This window comes from Hyperolius riggenbachi, chromosome 8 (assembly GCF_040937935.1).
Source record: "Hyperolius riggenbachi isolate aHypRig1 chromosome 8, aHypRig1.pri, whole genome shotgun sequence".
Classification (NCBI taxonomy): Eukaryota; Metazoa; Chordata; class Amphibia; order Anura; family Hyperoliidae; genus Hyperolius; species Hyperolius riggenbachi.
The window spans coordinates 87,648,777-87,673,140 of NC_090653.1; the positions used below are offsets into that span (position 1 = coordinate 87,648,777).

Consider the following 24,364-nt stretch of genomic DNA (forward strand, 5'->3'; position numbering starts at 1 on the left):
TAGCGCAGGAGATTTCAGTGCAGCTGGCGCCACCATAGACCATAATAGGTATTGCAGCTATAGCGACGCACAGTGAGTAAGAAGACGGAGCTGGAGTTACTTTTAACCCTTTCCACTCTGAGTTCTTTCCTAAAGAAATGCGCTCTCCCTCTTACTCTCTCATTTTAACATGGAACGTAACACCGTAACAGTGTATATCTTATTTTAAAGAACACATTATAACGTTTAATTTGATACCTTATTTGGACAGCTTGGCATCTCCTATTGGCTGGTAGCAGAGGAGAAAGCCAAGGTATGGTAAATTGAAAAACAGTTTCCTGGGTGTAATCTGGGCCTGCGTGAGCAAGTTTTGCAATAATAGGTGGTTTTATGCCCGCCACCCGGGGTCTTACTGCCCCTACACACAATGCAATCGTTGGTATTTCGATTGGGCAGATTAGCAATAAAATACTGGCTACTATTTACACCCTCCCCCAGTCCATCCCATAAAATGCCATTCATTATTTGCAGGCAATCTGCAAGAAAAAAAAAATAATCTGCAATTATTTTTCATTTTTTTTTGCAGAATGGAATTTGCAAAGATGAACCAGCAACTACTTTTTATAAAAAATAAATAAAAAAAACAGGAAAGAAAAGGAAGTGACAATTAAATATAAATGTCACCTGGGGGGCACTGACAGTGTGGGCATGTAGTAATACATTTGCGGTGGTCGCGATGCGCTGCAAACCGCCGCTGCAGGGATGTCCCGCATATCGGGACATACGAGTGCAACGCGGAATTCACGATGTCCCGTTATGCGGGACATACGAGTGGAAAGGGTTAAAACACTGCGATAGCAATAGCTGGAAGCTGAATTACATCATTCCCCACCATCCACGTGGACCTGGAGGGGGAATAGTAATTAACGCCGTCGGGACTTGAGCACGAGCAGGGTAAGCCGTATATTGGCTGTATCCTGCGCCCAAGTCTCCCGCTGGCGATTTCTCTTGTACACTTGATGGGGGGCCTGGCCGACAGTGTTGCTGGGAGGGCGGTGAGGTTTAAGTTACGACCGTGTCTGCTCCATGTGCCAGAAAACCCTTGTTTTGCTCTAATATCCTGTCTCGCCCGACCCGTCACTCATCCAAACTACTCCCACCATCATTCCACACATTGGGCCTGATTCACAAAGCGGTGCTAACAGTTAGCACGCTGGTGAAAAGCCCTTTATCATGCCTAAACTCAGTTTAGGCATGATAAGTTTAGGTGTGATAAGTTTAGGTGTGATAAGTTTAGGTGTGATAAGTTTAGGCATGATAAGTTTAAGCCCAAATGGGTTAGCACCGCAGTGCACAGCTGATCAAAAGTTTTGCGCTAGCAGAGTTTGGTGCACTTCGCATAGAGTTTAATGGCGCTGCTTTGCGTGCGGGACTTTGTATGCGATCTAAACGTATCTAAACTTAGCATGCCTAAACTTATCATGCCTAAACTGGCTTTTCACTAGCGTGGTGCAATGGTTAGCAATGCTTTGTGAATCAAGCCCATTGAGTGGAGGTCAGTGGCTATGACCGCAGTGTTACCCCCCAGTAAGCAATGAAGTGAGAATATAAAAAGCTTGCATACCAAGACCCCTCCTGGAAGTGGCTATAGGAGGCCTCCACAAGATAGTAAACACCGGTCGTCAGAAGCTCCAGAGTGTCATCATTGCTGGAGCATTTGAGAAGACCTAGCGAGTTCAGAATGGCTTTGAAATGAAACTCCATTATTGCTGAGAAAAAGTGACAATTCATCTATCTCAGCTCTATACGTCACATTAACTAAAGGCAACCAGAGCTGTTAGAATACAAAGATTTGATACTTACCAGGGGCTTCCTCCAGCCCCATAAGCATGTCCAAGTCCCTCATTGTCCTCCCACGGTCTGCCGCTCAGCCGCGATCAGCCCCGATACCTGGTTCAGTCATGGTCTTCTGCCCATGTGCCGGAGGTCCGCGCATGCGGAGAAGACCCCAACTGACGGGACTGAACCAGTTACCTGGGCTGATCGCGGCTGAATGGCAGGCCGTGTGAGGTACTTGATGTGCTAATGGGGCTGGAGGAAGCCCCAGGTAAGAATCAAATCTGTATTCTGACAACTCTGGTACACTTTAATGACGAACCTTATTTCAGTTTCCCTACATGCCCAGGAAAAGTATGATCCCTCCCTAAAAAAACTAAAACAGAGAATATGTACATCAAATTATAGTCTGTAATATGGTCACCTGGTACTGGTTAGTGTTTGCCCATTATAAAATCTTTCAGCTCCCTGATTTACATTCTGAAATTTATCACTGGTGGTGACATCTATAGTTCTGCCAGGTGACCTGTGCGGAATGTTCGTTTAAGGGAGAGCTCTACGCACAGAAGGAAATACTGCTTGCCTGACAGTTGGAACGCACGCACGCACGCACGCACGCACGCACGCACGCACGCACGCACGCACGCACGCACGCACGCACGCACGCACGCACACACACACACACACACACACACACACACACACACACACACACACACACACACACCTATTTGAGATTTCTTGAGGGAAAGGAGGTATCAGCTACTGATTGGTATGAAGTTAAACCCTGGGTTAAAGTTCCTCTTTAAAGTGTACCTGAGAGGGGCACACTAAAAGATTTTATACGTACCCGGGGTTTCCTCCAGCCTTGTGGGCACCGATGTGCCCGGTAATATGGCTTAGTCGCCCCAGTCGGCTCTTTTGTGCATGTGCAGATGCACCGCACATCTGCAGAAGAGCCGACAGGCGTGACTGAGCCAGATTACCGGGACTGATACCAGAGGAACTGAGGCAATCGGGAGGACGGCGAGGAATGTATTGGTGATCATGGGACTGGAGGAAGCCCCAGGTAAGTATAACGTTTTTTGTGTGCCCATCTCAGGTACACAGTAACAAAAATCGAGGTCGGCACTCCACTGGTGATAATAAACTTGCATTTATTCAAAAAGTTGCAAACAGGACATGTTTCGGGGTCACCCCCTTCCTCAAGTTTACTGTATTTCTGCTTAGGCTTATGTATGCTTTCGCTCATGTTTACCTTGGTGTTTTTAGCAGGGTAGACATTTCATGTGTAGTGCCCAGTAAGAATTTGTATGGACTGACCCTACGGGGTTAACCTGGATTACTCTGTGACATCACCTCGGTCAGCTGACCATTAGGGGTGTGTCCTGTATTGGAAATCTCCCCACCTGCCCTTACAGTGGTTGCCTAATGGTAACTCTGGTTTGTGAGTATCAATATTTACTCTATCTAGTGACCATTTACCAGTACATATTACATTATTGGGGCTCTTGGTGTTTCTTGTTTTTAACTCCACAACTCTGTACACAGTAACAAAAATCGAGGTCGGCACTCCACTGGCGATAATAAACTTGCGTTTATTCAAAAAGTTGCAAACACGACATGTTTCGGGGTCACCCCCTTCCTCGAGTGTACATCCAACCTTGTAAAACAAAAGAAAAAAACAGGGCACCGAGAGCCCAATAGTGCAATATAGTTTTAACAGAGAAAATCTGTCTAAATAGTTCGTGCAGAATTATACTCACAAAAAAGGGTCACCAGCAGGCAACCACTTGAAAGGCAGGTGGGGAGAATTGGTACCCGACCCCACTCGGGTATAAAAGTCGCTCTCTGTAGACAGGAGAAAAAAGGGGGCGTACCCCTCCACCAAGGGCGGATAAGTAATATGTATCAAACGCAGATCGCGTCCTAGACGGATACTTGGAACGCAGCGTGACCATGTGTCCGTCTAGGACGCGAAACGGCCGTCGCTAGGCCCACCGTCATCCCCACTCCCACCTCTGCCACCAGCAATGAGAACCACGCCACATAGGTATGCCAGTACCGTTTGTGAGATACTGTATGCCATTTGATGACGTTTTTCACAATAAATGCACATGACAGACGGAAGGTGCACGCTTTCCTTTATCTTTTGATTATATGATGTACTTGCTTTCTTCTGCCACACAAGCGGAGCACACGTCTTGCATCTATAGCATCAGGCTCAGGTGAGCACTGCAGACTTGTGGCTATACCACTGTAGACCCCTTCTCTACATTTCCAGTCACATTTAAAGGGGAAGTGCCACACATCCTCTGTTCTTATTTCAACAAAAAGTAAAACTACATCTAAAAGTAAAAAAAAAAAAAATTAAAATACACATATATTTCCCCAAATTAAACACTATTTACATCCCACCCTCCCAAAAATACCCACATAAAATGTTTAATAAAAAAAAACAAAAAAACATTACAATAAAAAAAAAAAAAAATTATACAGATATTTACCTAAGGGTCTAAACTTTTTGAATATCAATGTAAAGATGAAATATTTCTATTTTTTTTATTTTTTATATGCTTGTAAATAGTGATGGATGCAAAATGGAAAAAATGCTCTTTTATTTCAAAATAAAATATTGTCGCCATACATTGTGATAGGGACATAATTTAAACGGTGAAATAACCGGGACAAATGGGCAAATACAATACGTGGGTTTTAATTATGGAGGCATGTATTATTTTAAAACTATAATGGCCGAAAACTGAGAAATAATGAATTTTTTCAGTGTTTTTCTTATTCTTACTGTTAGGTAGCTCTTAGCAAAATGTACCCCCCAAAGAAAGCCTAATTGGTGGCAGAAAAAACAAGATATAGATCAGTTCATTGTGAGAAGTAGTGATAAAGTTATAGGCTAATGAATGGGAGGTGAACATTGCTCGGATGCATCAAGTGAAAAAGACTGAGGGCTTAAGTGGTTAATAAGAGGGGTTATTTTATGACAAGTCAATTTTAAGCCTAACAGTCTCTTTAAATGTTATTGAAGATAGGGAGGCCAGTGTTAAGGGCTTAGTGTAAGGCGATGTTCCTTATCAATCGAGCAGCTGATGCAGCTCGATTGATAAGTTCCGACAGGTCCGATCTGTGAGCCGCCAATTCCCTGCTCGTTCCCCACAAGGGGACAATGGCAGAAAATTGAGCGGAAGATAAGCGGCGCCGGGTGGGGACGAGCAGGGGATCGAAAACCGACGCACGCACGGCGAGCGGGGACGATCAATGAGATCAATAAAGTGCTACCACTCTATAAACTTACATATGCTAGCCGGGGATGTCCTGCCAAGTTTGACAAAATATGGTCTGGCTGGATGGTCTGGAAAGAGCTGGCCGGTTTCGTTAATTAACAGGATGAGTTAAGGAAGTGGGGGCCCCGGGGGCCCAAATCTTTCCATTTTTCTTCTTCTGATTTACTTACCTTTTATTTATAACCTCTCTTTTCTTCCTTTCTTTCAGCACAACTAATAGCCCTTCACTGGAAGCTCAAATAGGCCGGTGGGTCATACTAGACTTATAATAGTGTCCTTTCTTCACAGAGAGACACTGTTCTATATATATGTTACGGCCAGAACCCGAAGTGTGGCCACTTCGGGTTCTGGCCGGCCAATGTGCTAAGTGGCCGCAGCGCAGCGGCCAATGTTAGAAATGTAATGATTACAATAAGTTCAATGTATTCTATGGCTGTCTCGCTGCGGCCAAATGTATTACAACTTTAGTTAAGTTAATGTAATGAAGCCGTCGGCTTTAGCATTGCCTCCTCCTCCTTCCCCCCCCCCCCCCCCCCCCGCCTCTCTCCTCTGCCTGCCTCCTATACAATACGGAGCAGCCGGGGACATGCATGTCCCCGAGAGTCGTTCGTCGCGGCGGGGGAAGCAGAGCAGGGAGGCTGCAGACATTGCTTCTGCCAGCACCCGCTCTGCAGGAACGGCAGGATTTCCCTGCAGCGACGAACGACTCTCGGGGACATGCATGTCCCCGGCTGCTCCGTATTGTGTAGGAGGCAGGGAGAGGAGAGAGGGGGGGGGGGAGGAGGATAGGAGTCAGTGCGAAAGCCGGCGGCTTCATCTATTACATTGCCGCCGGCTTCATTTCATTAAATTAACCAAGTTGTAATACATTTGGCCGCAGTGAGACGGCCGTAAAATACATTGAACTTATTGTAATCATTATATTTTTAACATTGGCCACTGCGCTGCGGCCACTTCGCACATTGGCCGGCCAGAACCCGAAGTGGCCACACTTCGGGTTCTGGCCGTAACATATACATTATTGTCCTCCACGGGCCATTCTATAATTACAGCAAGATGTGTGGTTGGTCATTGGTCATGGGAAGCAATATTCCCCAATGCACAGATGGAGACAATCATAACTCTCCTTAGATTGTACCACCTGCCAAATATCATTGAATGTAAATTATTCTGCAATGTTTGGTAAAGTCATTATTCTGTACTGGTTTATACTTGGACCAATAGGTCATCTTTTTCTCTCTGCCTGTATTATGTTTAATCTCGAGGAATGTGTGAACTTGTCTGCATCCCTCAATGTTTGTATCTTTTTATGTCAAAATCAATAAAAAGTTTTGTTTAAAAAAAAGTTCTTAACCTGAATCTGTTCTTAAGTCGGAACATTGTGCCATCTCAGTCCCCTGTACCGCTTCTGTGCCTCCAGTGACCCCCTCTGTGTCACCTCTGCCTTTTGTGCCTTTTTATACAAGTTTAAAAGCCATTTTTTTCTTAGATTTTTTTTTAAATTGATTTTCTCAAAAAATACAAGTTTGATTTGAAATTTTTTTTGACTTGTTCCCATGGAAACAGAGAATCCATGCCGTTCATGTCGGCGGTCGTTCGTAAGTCGGGGACTACCTGTATTTTCTTTTCCTCTGGGGCTCACCTTATGCGCACCATATTTTATTGCTGGCATATGTACTTGGATCTTATATGTGTAACAGCTTGTCTGTGTTATCCTTATGGCAGCCATACACAGAGTTCACTGTAAGTATTGTTACGGTGTTAGTCCTCTTTAATAATCAATGTGGTGTTTTGCTCAAGGCCCCATAATGTGTTTTAGCTCTTACTTTCCTGGTGGTGTAGTGGACTGGATAGCACTCTCGCCTTGCAGTTCTGGCTCCTCAGGTTTCCTCCCACATCCCAAAACCATAGAAATATTAAATAATTATGATAATGACTTTTAACAGTAACTGACGGCTGTACTTACACAGGGTAACCTAAGGGCCCGTTTCCATTAGGAGCGGTGTGATGCGGCTACATAGGTGTCCTGAAACATGCACGGCAATGGAAGAGTTTCCACTGCGTGCATGTTGTACCGAGCGATGCGGAGCGATCTGAGAATCTGCAGCATGCTACAGATTCTCGCACGGCCGCATCCGCCCGCAGCCGCGTCCCCTCTCCTCAACTGACTTCCGCATCAGGAGATGCGCATCGGGAGATCAATTGACTTCCGCACCGGCGGAAGTCGCATCACTGAAGTAGTGGAAACCGGCCCTAAATTACAACATCCAATTTCAAAGGCTCCAACTGTATTGGAACCTAACAGGTGCTTTCCTGAAGAGATGACAATTTGTCATCCTCCTTACAGGTGATTTGTACTCCGGAGTTACACTTTAAACTTGTTGCTATACATGAGCTGACCCATCTTACCTGCGCATACGGTAATGTCTGTTTTGTGGCTGCAGCTCAGAGGCACGAGTGAAGAACTCCAAAGCTTCCATGTGCCGCATCTGCTGAAACAGGCTCTGTCCCTGCAGAGTAATACAATTGTGAGATCAGCGCAGAAGCCACAGCAATATACAGGATCTTCTCAAAAAATTATCATAATGTGATAAAGTTCATTATTTTTTGTAATGTACTGATAAACATTAGACTTTCATATATTTTAGATTCAAATACCCACAACTGAAGTAGTTCAAGACTTAACCATTTAACGGCAAGCATACGTATTAAAACGTCATGCTTTCCCCTATTAATGGCAACATGACGGTTTAATACGTCACGCGTTCCCGCCGCCGCTCCGCACGTGTCCGCGCCGCTACCGCCGCCGTTTCCATCGGGTTCCCGAGTTGGGTGATTGGGGAAGAGGACCGAGCGGTCCTCTACCCAATCGCACTGCCTGGAGTGAATGGACGCGACCGCGAACAGCGGCCGCATCCATTCACAAAACAGGAAACTGTCACAGTTGCTAAAACGTAAAAAGAAAAAAAAAGTGATCACTTCCTAATGGGAGAGTGTTCACTAGCGCCATCTTGTGGCCAAAAAGTATATTGCACATACAGGCAAATACATAATATCCACACAATATTAATAAAATTAAATTACATTTCCACCCTTTCCCCCCTCAAAAAAAACCCACTTTTAAAAAAAAATCAGCTATAATTAAATAAATAAATAGTTGCCTTAGGGACTCAGCTTTTTTAATCTATATTGTATGAGGGAAAAATAATTTTACTTTATTACATAGGGGCTTGTATTTATGGCCAGAACAAAAACAAAACAAAACAGAAAAATAACACCTATATTTCAAAATAATATATTGTCGCCATACATTGTGATAGGGACATAATTTAAACGGTTTAATAATCGGGACTACTGGGCAAATACAATGTGTTGGTTTTATCAACAGGAGCATGTTTAATTTTAAAACTATAATGGCTGAAAACTGAGAAATAACGATTTTTTCCCATTTTTTTGGTATTTTTCCAATTAAAATGCAATTAGAATAAAAAAATTCGTAGCAAAATGTACTACCCACAGAAAGCCTAATTAGTGGCGAAAAAAACGAGGTATAGATCATTTCCTTGTGATAAGTAGTAATATAGTTATTAGGGAATAAAAGGGAGGAGCACTGACAGGTGAAAATTGCTCTGGTCCGTTAGGGTAAAAACCCTTGGGGGTGAACTGGTTAATGTTTTAATATTGATGATTTTGGCATACAGCTCATGAAAACCCAAAATTCCTATCTCAAAAAATTAGCATATTTCATCCGACCAATAAAAGAAAAGTATTTTTTAAAACAAAAAAAGTCAACCATCAAATAATTATGTTCAGTTATGCACTCAATACTTGGTCGGGAATCCTTTTGCAGAAATGACTGCTTCAATGCGGCGTGGCATGGAGGCAATCAGCCTGAGGCACTGCTCAGGTGTTATGGAGGCCCAGTATGCTTCGATAGCGGCCTTAAGCTCATCCAGAGTGTTGGGTCTTGCGTCTCTCAACTTTCTCTTCACAATATCTCAGATTCTCTATGGGGTTCAGGTCAGGAAAGTTGGCAGGCCAATTGAGCACAGTAATACCATGGTCAGTAAACCATTTACCAGTGGTTTTGGCACTGTGAGCAGGTGCCAGGTCGTGCTGAAAAATAAAATCTTCATCTCCATAAAGCTTTTCAGCAGATGGAAGCATAAACCCACTTTTGAACCAGAAACAGCGGCAGAAGCACCTGACCTGGGCTACAGAGAAGCAGCACTGGACAGTTGCTCAGTGGTCCAAAGTACCTTTTTCGGATGAAAGCAACTTTTACATGTTATTCATAAATCAAGGTGCCAGAGTCTGGAGGAAGACTGGGGAGAGGGAAATGCCAAAATGCCTGAAGTCCAGTGTCAAGTACCCACAGTCAGTGATGGTCTGAGGTGCCATGTCAGCTGCTGGTGTTGGTCCACTGTGTTTTATCAAGAGCAGGGTCAATGCAGCTAGCTATGAGGAGAGATTGGAGCACTTCATGCTTCCATCTGCTGAAAAGCTTTATGGAGATGAAGATTTTATTTTTCAGCGCGACCTGGCACCTGCTCACAGTGCCAAAACCACTGGTAAATGGTTTACTGACCATGGTATTACTGTGCTCAATTGGCCTGCCAACTTTCCTGACCTGAACCCCATAGAGAATCTGTGGGATATTGTGAAGAGAAAGTTGAGAGACGCAAGACCCAACACTCTGGATGAGCTTAACGCCGCAATCGAAGCATCCTGGGCCTCCATAACACCTGATCAGTGCCTCAGGCTGATTGCCTCCATGCCACGCCGCATTGAAGCAGTCATTTCTGCAAAAGGATTCCCGACCAAGTATTGAGTGCATAACTGAACATAATTATTTGCAGGTTGACTTTTTTTGTTTTAAAAAACACTTTTCTTTTATTGGTCGGATGAAATATGCTAATTTTTTGAGATAGGAATTTTGGGTTTTCATGAGCTGTATGCCAAAATCATCAATATTAAAACAATAAAAGGCTTGAACTACTTCAGTTGTGTGTATTTGAATCTAAAATATTTGAAAGTCTAATGTTTATCAGTACATTACAGAAAATAATGAACTTTATCACAATATGCTTATTTTTTTGAGAAGACCCTGTACAGCTCAATTACACATGTCCCTTCATCTATGAATGGCTAGCACGACAACACAATACAATATGGCATGTGCCAATTCAGGTTAGCGTCTGGGAATTCCACTGAAGGGCATTACATAAAGCTTTAACCAAGCCCAAGAAGGCCAAAAGCAGGTCAGTAAATTTACTAAATGCAGCAAAGTACTGTGGCTGTAGGAGGAGGCACAAACACCAGTGGGCAAGCCCAGGATTTTCAAGGGGGGGGGGGGGGATTCCTGAAAGGTCTCCCTCAGCCACGCACAATACAGTACAATAATATGGTAGGCCATAATGCTGGGTACACATAATGCAATTTCCCATCCTAAATGTTCCATCTGCTCCCGATGGACAACGGGATCAATCAGGAGCAGTTTGGATACAGATAATAATGAGGACAGCTGACATCTGTAATGAAGGGGAAAGTGAAGCATTCACACAGCAGGGCACAGGGCTGTGCTCATATCTGACTGTTAAGTTCCCCAAAGCTGCTCCATGCTCTGTACACACACTGCTGCTCCATGCTCTGTACACACACCACTGCTCCATGCTCTGTACACACACTGCTGCTCTAATGCTCTGTACACATACTGCTGCTCCATCAAAACTCAACTGTAGCAAGGAAATAAAGGGGGCAGTGCTGTGAGCTGCAGGATGCCTGCAGATATTCTGGTGTCTTAACTTGTGCCTGTCCCCAGACACTGCACTGGCCCTGGTCTGAGGGGGGATTCTGGGCAGCTGTAATCCCCCGTGTTTGCCTATGGTGGGGGTGTGGCTTAGTTCAGGTGTTGGGCTTAATCAAGGGCATGGCACCCCCCAGGACCAATATTACTCCAGGCACACAATTCCTTTGTGCAATAAAAAGTCAGGGCCGTTTTTAAGCAAATACCATTAAGAAGCAAGTAAGGCTGCATATAATGTAATAATTATGGAATGTAATTTGCAAATATTTGCAAGTATGCACACATATGGCCAGGCAGGATAGCCGCATTCACACTTCCGGGTGGGGGAAGGTTACTGGAAATGTAATTAATATTGTCTAGAATAGATCGTACATGTCAAACTCCGGCCCGTGGGCCAAATCAAGCCCTCAGAGCCATTAAATTTGGCCCTCAAGAGGTTTCCCCACTTTGCATTATTTTTGGTCCACTCTAGACCACCAGGGAAGCTATATGGGGGAGGTAGGCGAAAAAACGAAACAATAGGGAAATGTTTAGGGTAGGTGGGATCCACTAGACACCAGAGAACTGCATGGGCGTTGGAAGTAGGCCATTAGACACCAGGGAACTTTATAAGGTGACCAGTAGACATTGAGGTTGGCCAACGACTAGGTCTCAGTGTTCAATTTTGGCCCCATTTGTATTTGAGTTTGACACCCCTGGTCTAGATGAATTTGTTAGTTATTTCCATGCTCTCACCTGCAGGTAATATGTCCCCGCCAGCAGTTTTATGTGCTCTTCAGAGGGGTTGGCATCAGAACAAGCTTTCTGTAGGTTAAGTGCTGCAGACTGGAAGTCACCCAGCTGTAGAAAAGGCTTCCGCTCTCTTGACATATAACTATCTGCAGTGCAACAGTGTGACCACCAGATGGCATTAATGAACAGTACAGTGAGAGCAAAGGAGCCAGCACCAGCATGACCTGAAAGATGACTCTGTATGGAGATAGATATAGAGACTGCCACATTTTCTTCCTTTTAAACATTTAATAGTACCTGTGCTGCTAATACACAGACATCAATCTGTCATCTCCCCCACCCCCACAAGTACTACCGGTATCTGGCGCTACCCCCAATCACTAATACCCATGCCATGCCCGGTCTGCCCATGATGCCAAGTGAGGCAACTTCCCCAGGCGGCAGAAGTCTGGGGCAGCACCAGGCAGAAACATGAAGTGAAGAGAGTGCCTGGCCAACCTATCCTGGGGGCAACTGTACCTGGCTAACCTATACTGGGGGCAACTGTACCTAGCTACCAATACTGGGGGCAGCTATACCAGGCTACCCACCTATATTGAAGGTTTTTTGGGGGGCTCACTGCAGCTATAACGTGCGGTGCAAATTGTCTGGTGCTGTGCAATCCTTCCTAGTCTATCTCTGAGTCCCCTCCTCTTCTGTACTGCAGCCCATCTATCCATAGCTCATTTCCTATTAGCAGATTGAGGTCTTACAAATTCTCCCCACCTACATCCTGTAATCTACAAGTCCCGCCTCCTCATGTAACTACATGGTTTATACTGTTAGAAAGAACAGTACCTTTTCTGGGCAGAGGTTGATGGCTTTAGAAAATGAGATGACAGCATTCTCCCATTCCTCCTGCGACAGGCACAGCAGGCCTTTCTCGTAGCTGAAAGAACAATGGTACACATAAGCAGTGCAGTTTCTAGGTTAAAATGCATCCAGGACGAGGGTGTAAAAATTGCGCCCCCCCCCCCCCGAGCAAGGTATGGGTGCCCTGCCCACCCCCCAGACCACTGTAGTCCCTAATCTGCCCCCTACTTCCTCCTGATCACCCCCCCACCCCTCAGATTCTCCCCAGACCCCCCCCCCCCCCCCGTGTACTGTATGCATCTATCCCCCCTGATCACCCGTCAATCACCCGTCAATCACCCCGTCAACCACCCCGTCACTGCTACCCATCAATCAGCCCCTAACCTGCCCCTTGCGGGCAATCTGATCACCCACCCACACCAATAGATCGCCCGCAGATCCGACATCAGATCACCTCCCAAGTGCAGTGTTTACATCTCTTCTCTCCTCTAAACACCCACTAATTACCCATCAATCACCCCCTATCACCACCTGTCACGGTTACCCATCAGATTAGACCCTAATCTGCCCCTTGTGGGCACCCAATCACCCGCCCACACGCTCAGATTGCCCTCAGACCCCCCTTTATCAATTCGCCAGTGCAATATTTACATCTGTTATTCCCTGTAATAACCCACTGATCACCTGTCAATCACCTATCAATCACACCCTGTCACTGCCACCCATCAATCACCCCCTGTCACTGCCACCCATCAATCAGCCCCTAACCTGCCCCTTGCGGGCAATCTGATCACCCACCCACACCAATAGATCGCCCACAGATCCGACATCAGATCACCTCCCAAGTGCAGTGTTTACATCTCTTCTCTCCTCTAAACACCCACTAATTACCCATCAATCACCCCCTATCACCACCTGTCACTGTTACCCATCAGATTAGACCCTAATCTGCCCCTTGCGGGCACCCAATCACCCGCCCACACCTCAGAACGCCCTCAGACCCCAGCCCTGATCACCTCGCTAGTGCATTGCTCGCATCTATTTCCCCCCTCTAATCACACCTTGAGACACCCATCAATCACCTCCTGTCACCCCCTAGCACACCTACCCATCAGATCAGGCCCTAATTTGCCCCGTGTGGGCTCCTGATCACTCGGCCAAACCCTCAGATCCCCCTCAGACCCCCTTCCGATCACCTCCCCAGTGCATTTATTGCATCTATTTTCCCCTCTAACCGCCCCCTGAGACACCCATCACCTCCTGTCACCCCCCTAGCACTCCTATCCATCAGATCAGGCCCCAAACATCCTGTCATCTAAGAGGCCACCCTGCTTATGACCGGTTCCACAAAATTTGCCCCCTCATAGACCACCTGTCATCAAAATTTGCAGATGCTTATACCCCTGAACAGTCATTTTGAGAAATTTGGTTTCCAGACTACTCACAGTTTTGGGCCCGTAAAATGCCAGGGCAGTATAGGAACCCCACAAGTGACCCCATTTTAGAAAGAAGACACCCCAAGGTATTCTGTTAGGTGTATGATGAGTTCATAGAAGATTTTATTTTTTGTCAAAAGTTAGCGGAAATTGGATTTTTATTGTTTTTTTCACAAAGTGTCATTTTTCACTAACTTGTGACAAAAAATAAAATCTATGAACTCACCATACCCCTAACGGAATACCTTGGGGTGTCTTCTTTCTAAAATGGAGTCACTTGTGGGGTTCCTATACTGCCCTGGCATTTTAGGGGCCCTAAACCGTGAGTAGTAGTCTAGAAAACAAATGCCTCAAAATGACCTGTGAATAGGACGTTGGGCCCCTTAGCGCACCTAGGCTGCAAAAAAGTGTCACACATGTGGTATCGCCATACTCAGAAGAAGTTGTATAATGTGTTTTGTGGTGTATTTTTACACATACCCATGCTGGGTGGGAGAAATCTCTCTGTAAATGGACAATTGTGAGTAAAAAAAAAATCAAAAATGTGTCATTTACAGAGATATTTCTCCCACCCAGCATGGTTATATGTAAAAATACACCACAAAACACATTATACTACTTCTCCTGAGTACGGCGGTACCACATGTGTGGCACTTTTTTGCAGCCTAACTGTGCTAAGGGGCCCAAAGTCCAATGAGTACCTTTAGGATTTCACAGGTCATTTTGAGACATTTGGGTTCAAGACTACTCCTCACGGTTTAGGGCCCCTAAAATACCAGGGCAGTATAGGAACCCCACAAGTGACCCCATTTTAGAAAGAAGACACCCCAAGGTATTCCGTTAGGAGTATGGTGAGTTCATAGAAGATTTTATTTTTTGTTACAAGTTAGCGGAAAATGACACTTTGTGAAAATTTCCGCTAACTTGTGACAAAAAAAAAAAATCTTCTATGAACTCATCATCCTCCTAACGGAATACCTTGGGGTGTCTTCTTTCTAAAATGGGGTAATTTGTGGGGTTCCTATACTGTCCTGGCATTTTAGGGGCCCTAAACCGTGAGGAGTAGTCTTGAAACGAAATTTCTCAAAATGACCTGTGAAATCCTAAAGGTACTCATTGAACTTTGGGCCCCTTAGCGCAGTTAGGGTGCAAAAAAGTGCCACACATGTGGTATCGCCGTACTCAGGAGAAGTAGTATAATGTGTTTTGGGGTGTATTTTTCCACATACCCATGCTGAGTGGGAGAAATATCTCTATAAATAGACAATTGTGTGTAAAAAAAAATAAAACAATTGTCATTTACGGAGATATTTCTCCCACCCAGCATGGGTATGTGTAAAAATACACCCCAAAACACATTATACTACTTCTCCTGAGTACGGCAATACCACATGTGTGGCACTTTTTTGCAGCCTAACTGCGCTAAGGGGCCCAAAGTCCAATGAGCATCTTTAGGCTTTACAGGGGTGCTTACAATTAGGCACCCCCCAAAATGCCAGGACAGTGAACACACCCCACAAATGACCCCATTTTGGAAAGTAGACACTTCAAGGTATTCAGAGCCACGGAAGAGGACTTACGTAACGTCACTCAGGAAGAGCAAGAGGAGATGGATTGTACGTCTGGATCCGACTTTGTGCAGATGGCGTCTCTCATGCTGTTCAGCCTGTTGAGGGACCCCCGTACAAAAAAACTCAAGTGGAATGAGCTGTACTGGGTGGCCATGCTACTTGACCCTCGGTACAGGCTCAAAGTGGCAGACCTGTTACCAACTCTCCTGAAGGCGGAAAGGATGCAGCATGTGCAGAACAAGCTGGCAACTATGCTTTGCAATGCATTTAAGGGTGATGTCACAGCACAACTCAATAAAGGTACCACTGCCAGTAATCCTCCTCCCATGTCCACGTAGGCAAGGACAGGACGCTCTAGCAATCTCATGGTGATGTCGGACATGCAGACATTCTTTAGTCCAACGCCTTGCTGTAGCCCTTCGGGATCCACCCTCCACCAACGCCTGGATCGGCAGGTAGCCGACTACCTGGCCTTAAGTGTGGATGTAGACACTGTGAGCAGCGATGATGAACCCTTGGACTACTGGGTGCGCAGGCTTGACCTGTGGCCAGAGCTGTCCCAATTTGCCATCCAACTTCTGTCTTGCCCTGCCGCAAGCGTCCTGTGAGAAAGGACCTTCAGTGCAGCTGGAGGGGGATGGGCACATGTACATGCCTTTTATTTTGTTGTTGCAGCCGCCCACAGTGCAACCAGAAAAATTAGGCAGGCATGTAGACGACCCAGAAAAATTATTATAGCGGCCGCTGCAAATTCAGGAATCCGCCTGGAGTCCTGGACCCTGTTGGTGGTGGCTGAGAAGGCAGTCAAGCGGCCGGCGGGCAGAGGTGCTGTGTGTGGAGCTACTTAGTCTTGGGGCAGGCAGCCACTCGCACGGTGTGCAGGCAGAGATGCTGTGTGTGGGGACTGACTTAGTCTTTGGGTGGGCAGTAGCCCTCCGGGATCCATGCCTCATTCATTTTGATAAAGGTAAGGTACTGAACACTTTTGTGACTTAGGCGACTTCTCAGTGACAATGCCTCCAGCTGCACTGAAGGTCCTTTCTCACAGGACGCTTGCGGCAGGGCAAGACAGAAGTTGGATGGCAAATTGGGACAGCTCTGGCCACAGGTCAAGCCTGCGCACCCAGTAGTCCAAGGGTTCATCATCGCTGCTCACAGTGTCTACATCCACACTTAAGGCCAGGTAGTCGGCTACCTGCCGATCCAGGCGTTGGTGGAGGGTGGATCCCGAAGGGCTACAGCAAGGCCTTGGACTAAAGAATGTCTGCATGTCCGACATCACCATGAGATTGCTAGAGCGTCCTGTCCTTGCCTACGTGGACATGGGAGGAGGATTACTGGCAGTGGTACCTTTATTGAGTTGTGCTGTGACATCACCCTTAAATGCATTGCAAAGCATAGTTGCCAGCTTGTTCTGCACATGCTGCATCCTTTCCGCCTTCAGGAGAGTTGGTAACAGGTCTGCCACTTTGAGCCTGTACCGAGGGTCAAGTAGCATGGCCACCCAGTACAGCTCATTCCACTTGAGTTTTTTTGTACGGGGGTCCCTCAACAGGCTGAACAGCATGAGAGACGCCATCTGTACAAAGTCGGATCCAGACGTACTATCCATCTCCTCTTGCTCTTCCTGAGTGACGTTACGTAAGTCCTCTTCCTCCCCCCAGCCATGAACAATACCACGGGAACGTGGAGCAGCACAAGCCCCCTGTGACAGCTGCTGCAGTTGTTCTTCTGCCGCTGCCTCTTCCTCCTCCACAGAAACACCTTCCTCATCATCCGAGTCTGACTCCTCTTCTTCCCCACACGATTCCTCTTCTTCCTCCTCCTCCCCCCTCTGTGCTGCCGCAGGTGTTACGGAAACATCTGGTTCAGATGAAAATTGCTCCCACGACTCTTTCTGCCGCAACTGTTCCTCTTCACGCTCCTCCACAGCTTGATCCACCACTCTATGCACGGCACATTCCAGGTAGTAAGCGTAGGGGATCAAGTCGCTGATGGTGCCTTCAGTGCGACTCACCAGGTTGATCACCTCCTCAAATGGCCGCATGAGCCTGCATGCATTTTGCATCAGTGTCCAGTTGTTGGGCCACAACATCCCCATCTCCCCAGATTGTGTTCTTCTACTGTAATTTAAGACCGCCTGAAATGCCCACACAACTTCCTGGCCTGCTTCAGGACGCTCTCTAAGCCTGGATACTTTGACACAAATCTTTGAATGACCAGATTCAACACATGTGCCATGCAGGGTACATGTGTCAGCTTTCCCAAATTCAAAGCGGACAGGAGATTGCTGCCGTTGTCACACACCACGTTGCCGATCTCCAGCTGGTGCGGGGTTGGCCAGTGCTCCACCTGTTTAAGAGCAGCCAGGAAAGCTGGTCCAGTGTGACTCTCCGCTTTAAGGCAAGACATGTCTAAGATGGCGTGACACCGTCGTACCTGGCATGCAGCATAGGCTCTGGGGGGGATGGGGCTGTGTAGTGGGAGAGGAGATAGCAGCACCACTAGAGTTGAACTGCCACTCAGCCAAGGAGGAGGAGGACGACGACAGCAAAGAGGATGTAGCAGGATGTATAGGAGGAGAAAGAGAGGAGGTGGCAAGAGGCCTGCCTGCAAGCCGTGGAGGTGTCACTAGTTGGTCCGCTGCGCAGCCACGTACTCCCTGTTTGCCATCGTTCACCAGGTTAACCCAATGGGCTGTGTAAGTAATGTAGCGGCCCTGACCATGCTTGGCAGACCATGCTTGGCAGTGGTCAGGTGGACCCTTGATCCAACGCTGTTCGCCAGAGATGACACCACTTGCCTCTCAACTTCACGGTACAGTTTGGGTATCACCTTTCTACAAAAATAAGTGCGGCCTGGTATCTTCCACTGTGGTGTCCCAATGGCCACAAATTTATGGAAAGCCTCAGAGTCCACCAGCTTGTATGGTAATAGCTGGCGAGCTAATAGTTCCGCCACGCCAGCTGTCAGACGGCGAGCAAGGGGGTGACTGGCAGAAATTGGCTTCTTCCGCTCAAAGATTTCATTCACGGACACCTGGCTGCTGTGGGCAGAGGAGCAGGAACCGCTCAAGGGCAGAGGCGGAGTGGAGGAGGGTGGCTATGAAGGTGCAAGGGAGAAAGCGGCTGAAGATGCTGCACCTGAAGGAAGAAGAGGAGAAGGAGGGTGGCTTTTCTTTTGTGTGGTTTTGCTCAGGTGCTCTTCCCATTGCTGTTTGTGCCTTTTCTCCAGGTTCCTTCGTAAGGCACTTGTCCCTACGTGAGTGTTGGCCTTTCCACAGCTCAATTTTTGGAGACAGAGAGAAAAGATGGCTTTACTCCGAACTGAGGCAGACACACTAAACAATTTCCACACTGCTGAGCCCCTCTGGGGTGATGGCACTATGGTGGCCTCAGAGTCAGCAGCTGACGTTGAAGGGCATGTTGGCTGGCTGTCCATAGCTGGCGATAAATGGCTCCGGATACTGCCACCAGCTGTTTCTGAGGACGAGCTCCCCCTGCTTCTTTCAGGACTCATCTCCTCCTACTCCTCTCTGACTCCCCCTCCGAACTGTCCCCCTGTTCATCTCTTCTATTGGGAACATATGTGGCATCTAATCGTCATCATAATCATCCTGCCCAGGGCCGGATTTGTACTTTTTACCGCCCTAGGCCCACTATCACCAGCCGCCCCATGACATCGGCAGGGTTAGGATAGTGTTATTGGATGGGGGGTTTAGGGATACTGATAGATCAGGATATCAGGTCAGGGGTAGGAATTTACAACAAAAAAAAAAGTGGTTAGGTCATTTGTCAATTTAGGGTTAGGCTAGGCATATAGTGCTGCAGCAGATGTCAGTGCTATACTGAATCTGAGAGGGCCTAAGCGCTTGGAGCCTATGGGAGAAAAGCACTATAGAAATGTTACAAAATATAGGTAAAAGGCTGCGCATCCCTGACCCAATACTATACAATTGAATGGTTAATCGCTGTGGCGCACACCGCCCCCCCTGGACTAAAATGTACGCCCGCATCCAAACAATGCAATACTGGTCTATGGAGAAATTTTAGCTTCCATCATAGTTTTGCATGCAAAAATATAGATATACTGGACATCTGCACCAACGTTGAGGTAAATCTCCAGAGCAGATGTCCTAACACTAAAATGACCTAAGTTAAAAGCACATGTCTTTACCCTGGCAGCAGCTTCGCTAAAATGTGTAACTTACATTCAATACAGACAGCAGAAAACAAAGCAAGCGCTCACCAATATGGGCCGCATCTGAATGACTCACCACCTCATATGCACCGCTTAACCTCCCTGGCGGTAAGCCCGTGCTGAGCACGGGCTATGCCGCCGGGAGGCACCGCTCAGGCCCCGCTGGGCCGATTTGCATAATTTTTTTTTTGCTACACGCAGCTAGCACTTTGCTAGCTGCGTGTAGCATCTGATCGCCGCCGCTACCCGCCGATCCGCCGCAATTCCTCTCGCCGCGGCCGCCCCCCCCCCAGACCCCGTGCGCTGCCTGGCCAATCAGTGCCAGGCAGCGCTATGGGGCAGATCGGAGTCCCCTCTGACGTCACGACGTCGATGACGTCGGTGACGTCATCCCGCCCGTCGCCATGGCGACGGGGGAAGCCCTCCAGGAGATCCCGTTCTTTGAACGGGATCTCCTGATCTCCGATCGCCTCCGGCGATCGGAGGGGCTGGGGGGATGCCGCTGAGCAGCGGCTATCATGTAGCGAGACTTTGTCTCGCTACATGAAAAAAAAAAAAAATTAAAAAAAAAGATTTGCTGCCCCCTGGCGGATTTTTTGCAAACCGCCAGGGGGGGTTAAATAGCTCAAATACACACTCAGCAATCAGACAGATGCAAAACATATGCATATGTTTTGCATCTGTCTGATTGCTGAGTGTGTATTTGAGCTATTTAAGCGGTGCATATGAGGTGGTGAGTCATTCAGATGCGGCCCATATTGGTGAGCGCTTGCTTTGTTTTCTGCTGACTATAGAAATGTTATTGTATTGTATACGAATACATAATAATAATAATATGGTAGGACATTAGACTATGACTATGGTAGGATCAGAGTGTGAGCTCCTCTGAGGACAGTCAGTGACATGACTATGTACTCTGTAAAGCGCTGCAGAAGATGTCAGTGATATACAAATACATAATAATAATATGGTAGGACATTAGACTATGACTATGGTAGGGATTAGATTGTGAGCTCCTCTGAGGACAGTTAGTGACATGACTATGTACTCTGTACAGTGCTGCAGAAGATGACAGTGCTATATAAATACGTAATAATAATATGGCAGGACATTAGACTATGACTATGGTAGGATTAGATTGTGAGCTCCTCTGAGGACAGTTAGTGACATGAATATGTACTCTGTACAGTGCTGCAGAAGAGGTCAGTGCTATATGAATACATAATAATTTAGTAGGTAAATAAATAAGTAGGTCATTATACTGTGACTATGGTGGGATTGTGAGCTCCTCTGAGGATAATCATTGACATGACCATTTACTCTGCAATGTGGTATGCGGGATATGAGTACTATATTATACTTAGAGCTGGTTCACACGGGCAGCGGCAGTGCCATTGTTTATACAAATCCCACGTTTGGAACCAGATTTTTCCCATCATCTGCCCGGCACTTAGGCGATCAGGATCACTAAGCGCTGCACCTCTGTGATCACATAGCAGGGGTTAAAAGCATTACATGACAGTGGTGGGATGCTTTTGGAGATATAAAGAGGGAAGGACAGATAGGATGAGAGAGTATGAAGTGTAAGGACTGGAAGGGGGGGGGGGTTAAAGGGGAGAAGCAGTGAGAGTGACAGGAGATGGGAGAGGGCATCGGGATGCGGAGCAGTGCTTTTCAGCGCTGCTAGATTTGGGCGCAGCCGGCGCCTCCATAGACTTCAATAGGAATCATTCCTATTGAAGCGCTCAGTGAGTAACGTCGGCTCCGTCAGAAGACAGAGCCGAAGTTGCTTAAAAACATAATAATTCGGCCTCCAGCAATCGCTGGAAGCCGAATTATTTCATTCCCCCACTATCCATGTCGGCCTGGAGGGGGAATAGTAATTAAATCGGCCCGGACTTGTGCAGAAGCAGGATCAGCCATATACCGCTGTATCCTGCGCCCAAGTCTACCGGCGCCGATTTCAAATGTACGCATCGGGATGAGTGTTGAGGTGGCATGAAGTACAGCATTCTGGGAGTAAGGTAGGAAGCACTGCAGATTATGGCCAGGCTAGCAGGATTCTGTCTACAATGAGCAGAGAGATGTAAGATCATTTCTGCTGTCATAGTCACACAGGCTTCAGTTATTGCATCACAGCCAGATTTGCTCTCTCATTACTTCCTATGTGCTCTCCTCTTCACACACAAAGCCAGGCAACTCTGTTTCCTTATCTTATTGATAGATAAGGCTGCAGCGATTGCTGGGCTCGCAGCAGCAGCCTCACTTTCTACAAATCACGGGCTTGGAGGGAGGGGGGAGGAAGGAGGGGGAGAGAGACACAGAGCTCCCAGCTGGGCACTCACTCGTAGTCCATAGGGGCTGAGTGACTGTGCAGTAATACAGAGTTAGCTGCAGCAACATATTTACTGACAGACAGACACACTTCACTATGAGAGAGACACTCGCTATGGCTGGCTGCACGTTGTTTCCCCTCCCCGCAGCCCCCTCCATGCTTACAGTGCCCCGCTGCCCGCATAGTTACCAGTTCTCTTCCTCGCTTGAATCTCCCGGCTGGCTAGCAGAGAGCTCAGCCCCTCCTCCCTTCAGTGTCATCAGAGTGGAGAGGAAGGGAGGGGCGCTCTCATGCTGCGTGTATGCACTTGCAAGAGAGACTGGAGAATAGTGATGGGAATTCCGGCTCTTCTTGGAGAATCGGCTCTTCTGAATCGGCTCCCATGAAAGAGCCGGCTCTTATGGCTCTCAATCGGCTCTTTATTAAATATCACTAGACACCACTCAGAATCGGAGTAAAAGCCCCGCCCCCGTCTCCATGACAACTCAAGACTGCTTCTCTGACTGGGCAATCCCTCCTGCTACTGCTCTGCTCCTCCCCGCATACACTCCTACAAGCTGCAAGAGGAGGACTACATCTCCCAGCATGCCTCAGCTCCCTTTATTACACAGCAAAGCAGAGCTGTGTGAGGCGGCTGAGGCATCGGCTCTTTCAAAACTGAGAGCCGGCTCTTGTCGTTCACAGCAAAGAGCCGGCTCTTAGAGCCGGCTCGTTCGCGAACGACCCATCACTACTGGAGAACAGCGCGGCTGGAGCAGACAGCTGATTGCCGAACGGCTGATCTGCTACCGGTATGTGACAGCCGCCCCAGCTCTCTTGCTACTTTTCTTCCGCCCTAGGAACGGGCCTATTCGGCCTGTGCGGAAATCCGGCCATGATCTTGCCCAGCTTCGCTTTCCTCAGACACCTCCAAAAATGCACCAACAGCAGCTACTTCATTATCATCATCCTCCTCCATTACGTCCATATTGTCGCCTAACTCACACATATGAGGTGCTGTAACTTGCTTAGCGCCTTCATATTGTTGTAGCAGTAGTGGCTGTGAATCAGTGATTTCACCACCAAATAAGTGGCTGCGGAACATGAGGTGTTCTGTGTTAAATAGTCAACCACGTCCTGACAATTTTGGGAGGTGATGGGACATGCCTTCTTCTGAGCACTGTACTTTGGGCCAGGGACGCACAAATTCACATCAACACGACCACGCACACACCTGCCAGGTGGACTTCCTCTAGGTCTGCCGCTACCTCTTCCGCCACCTGGTTTGTCTGTTTTGTCCATATCGGGGGGTGGGGGGGGGGGGGTCCCAACAGCTAGGTAGGTATATGCAGTAATGGGTATTACAATGTGCAGCTGCCTATCACACACACAGGTACAGTAGTCACTGAATGTGCTGGGCCTGGGCTGGCAGTGGCACTGCACACAGTATGAATTACAAAAGCTGTCGCCGCAACACAAGTGCAGTAATAATGGGTATTACACAATGTGCAGCTGATACAGTTAGTCACTGAATGTGCTGGGCCTGGCTGGCAGTGACACTGCACACAGTTCACAGTGCACACGTTAGGTTACATTGTAATGCAGCACGTTTGAACAAAGTGCTGCATGCTGTGCGTTATACTGGGCTAAGCAGCGTTAGACTGTGTGCACATGCTCAGTAATGTTGGAGGAGGAGGTCTCCCCTCCTCCTACACAGCCAGCCACATGGCTAATTAATATTCGTGGTGGAACTGTAGTGTTGTCCGGATCATGAACGAATCGTTCATTTGATCCGGATCTTTTTTGTGAGTCGAAACATCCGGATCATCACAATGAAAGATTCGGTTCACAGTGGATGTCTGTCTGGAAGAAAAAGGAACATACATAATGTACAGTGCAGGGAAAGTCCTGTCCTGCTAGTCATTTCCCCCAGTCTGCTTCCCTAGTAAAATGATTCAAATGATTCGGTTCAAAGATCTGGATCTTTTCAATGATCCGATTCAAATGATCCGAATCTTTAAAAAGATCCGGACTTCCTATCAGCTAAATCTGACGTCCAACTTCAACACCACCATGCGTTGCATTAGGGGCATGTTATGCGATCTTAACGTCCCCTAAAACGCAACGTCTTGGTGTGAAAGTAGCCTACAGGCATGTAAGTGAAAGCTCCTCTCATGTAGGACCCTTGTCAGATTATAGCAGAACCCTCACTGATAAGGAATTACAGCCATAAAACTCTTTCCTAGCAGAGAAGAGCTTCTGAGGGCAGGAGATAGATAAAAAGGTCAACTATTCCTGTTTTAGCACTGGGACACTTAACCTTCCTGGCGGTAAGCCCG

The 24,364-nt window shown here is 47.1% G+C and overlaps 1 protein-coding gene and 1 long non-coding RNA gene across 2 annotated transcripts in view; both read right to left on the reverse strand.

Annotated features, from left to right (window-relative positions):
• LOC137528244 (uncharacterized) overlaps positions 1–24,364 on the reverse strand; it is a 152,370-nt gene that overhangs the window by 100,501 nt on the left and 27,505 nt on the right. The gene's annotated exons all lie outside the window — the stretch shown is intronic.
• LOC137528242 (tetratricopeptide repeat protein 16-like) lies at positions 2,773–22,510 on the reverse strand. The gene is made up of 4 exons (XM_068249524.1): positions 22,236–22,510; positions 12,490–12,580; positions 7,524–7,624; positions 2,773–4,163 (listed from the first exon to the last, which is right to left on the reverse strand). The coding sequence occupies exons 1-4, from the start codon at positions 22,304–22,306 to the stop codon at positions 4,142–4,144; spliced, it is 285 nt and encodes a 94-aa protein (XP_068105625.1). The 5' UTR covers positions 22,307–22,510; the 3' UTR covers positions 2,773–4,141.

Bases quoted from the DNA above. Each gene is read 5' to 3' on its own strand.
- LOC137528242 (XM_068249524.1), bottom strand. From the start codon at position 22,306: ATGACACTGAAGGGAGGAGGGGCTGAGCTCTCTGCTAGCCAGCCGGGA. The intron at 12,581-22,235 runs GTAACTATGCGG...TTGTTCTTTCAG, and splicing joins TCAAGCGAGGAAGAGAACTG to CTACGAGAAAGGCCTGCTGT. The intron at 4,164-7,523 runs GTAAGATGGGTC...TTTTACTTTTAG, and splicing joins AGACATTACCGTATGCGCAG to ATGTAGTTTTACTTTTTGTT.